Raw genomic sequence first — 1792 nt, 5'->3', positions numbered from 1 at the left:
CAGATCCCTGAGATACTGCAGAGTGATGAGGAGAGGGGTGAACAGGAAGTAGATGAGGAAGATCAAAGTGTAAATGCTGATGCAAAAAGTAAATTCACATCCACAGATGTACAGAGTTCAGGCAATGTTATTATGTCAAGCTCACAGTTGCAGGAAAATGTAGCCCAGTTGAATTGTGAAGACAATAATGATGATATAGTGCTTGGCAAAGTGGACAATATTAGCATGATAGATCCAGGAGGAACAGGCCAACAAGCAGATAATAGTAATGTAAAAACAAAAGATAAAATGAATGAATATACACAAGGCATGCAAAAGAAAAAGTTGCAGGATGCAATAGGAAATAATGTTCCAGTGATTCCTGTACAGATGCAACTCAGTGATATGCAGGGAAAGAAGGAAGTTGCTCATCAAACTCATGAGGCAAATATTGTGGAGGTCATACACATTCAAGGGATAGATGAAAATCAGAAAAAAGCAGACCACATAGATAGAGATATGGATGAAGAGTCAACTGCTCAAAATTTCCTTAATGTAGCTAAGCAGGGAGATTTATCACCAAGACATTTTGACCAGGCAAAGTCTGCAGCTAAAGGAAGAAAGAAACAATCAAAGGAGACTTCAAATGCACCAGCAGGAGGAGTTCAAACTAGGAGAACACTGTCCAAATCCCAAAATTTATAATGGATGCTATCATATGGAATGTAAGGTCAGTGAACACTAAGCAAGCTTTTGAAAGAATAATTACAATGCATAGACAACATCATTTTGAATTTATTGGGATTCTGGAGCCTATGCAGCAATCTAACAAAATTGAGAGATATAGGGCAAGGATTGGGTTAGCACAAGCTGTGGTAAATGTTTCTAATAAGATTTGGGCATTCATAGATGAAGTTTTTGAAGTTGATATTCTGTATAATATGGCACAGCAGCTGACTCTTAGATTATTTCATACTGAAACACATGTTGAGCTGGTTCTTACTCTAGTATATGCAAAATGTGATCATATAGAAAGGATTGAACTATGGGATTCTTTATATGCAATGGCTGTAGATATGAGTGTTCCCTGGTTGGTAGGAGGAGATTTTAATGTGATATGGGATGAGGAAGAAAAATATGGAGGATTACCTGTGTCTCTCAATGAAGTAGATGATTTTAGACATTGTATGAATACCTGCAACTTGACAGATTTGGGCTTTAAAGGGAGTATCTATACATGGTGGAATGGGAGATCTGAGGAAGATTGTATCTTTAAGAGACTTGATAGATGTTTTGGGAATGCTGAATTGCAACAGACTTTTCCTGGTTTGGAAGTTACTCACTTGTCCAAAACAGGATCTGACCATAGACCAATGTTATTAAAATGTGATATTGAAACTTCTCCTATTAAGAAACCTTTTAGATTTCTTAATTTCTGGGTTAAACATGAATCATTCAAAGATGTTGTTAAAGAAAATTGGTCAGCAGATTTCAGTGCTAGTTCCTTTGTTATCTTCAACTACAAATTGAAGAAATTAAAGAAGGCACTGTCAACATGGAGTAAAGCTACATATGGGGATATTTTTCAAAGAATTGCAAGCCTAGAGGAAGTAGTCCTGGTGCATGAAAGACAATTTGAATTAAATCCAACAGTGATGAACAGGCAGAGATTACAATGTGTTCAAGCTGAAATGATCAAATATCTTGCTTTGGAGGAAGATTTCTGGAGACAAAAATCAGGCATGACATGGTTTAAGGAGGGGGATAGAAACACCAAATTTTTTCATGCACAGGTCAATGGGAGAAGGAAAAG

The 1792-nt window shown here is 36.8% G+C and overlaps 1 protein-coding gene across 1 annotated transcript; it reads left to right on the top strand.

The window, feature by feature from the left end:
- Nucleotides 1-683: 683 nt before the first annotated feature.
- LOC109222657 lies at nucleotides 684-1772 on the top strand (the record flags this gene model as incomplete). Its single annotated transcript, XM_019386985.1, has 1 exon — nucleotides 684-1772. A coding segment is annotated over exon 1 (1089 nt), but the record flags the coding sequence as incomplete, so codon positions are not given.
- Between the last annotated feature and the right edge of the window lie 20 nt (nucleotides 1773-1792).

This window comes from Nicotiana attenuata, unplaced genomic scaffold (genome assembly GCF_001879085.1).
Source record: "Nicotiana attenuata strain UT unplaced genomic scaffold, NIATTr2, whole genome shotgun sequence".
Taxonomy (NCBI): Eukaryota; Viridiplantae; Streptophyta; class Magnoliopsida; order Solanales; family Solanaceae; genus Nicotiana; species Nicotiana attenuata.
The sequence above is the reverse complement of the archived record's forward strand: the minus strand, read 5'-3'. Positions and strand labels throughout refer to the sequence as shown.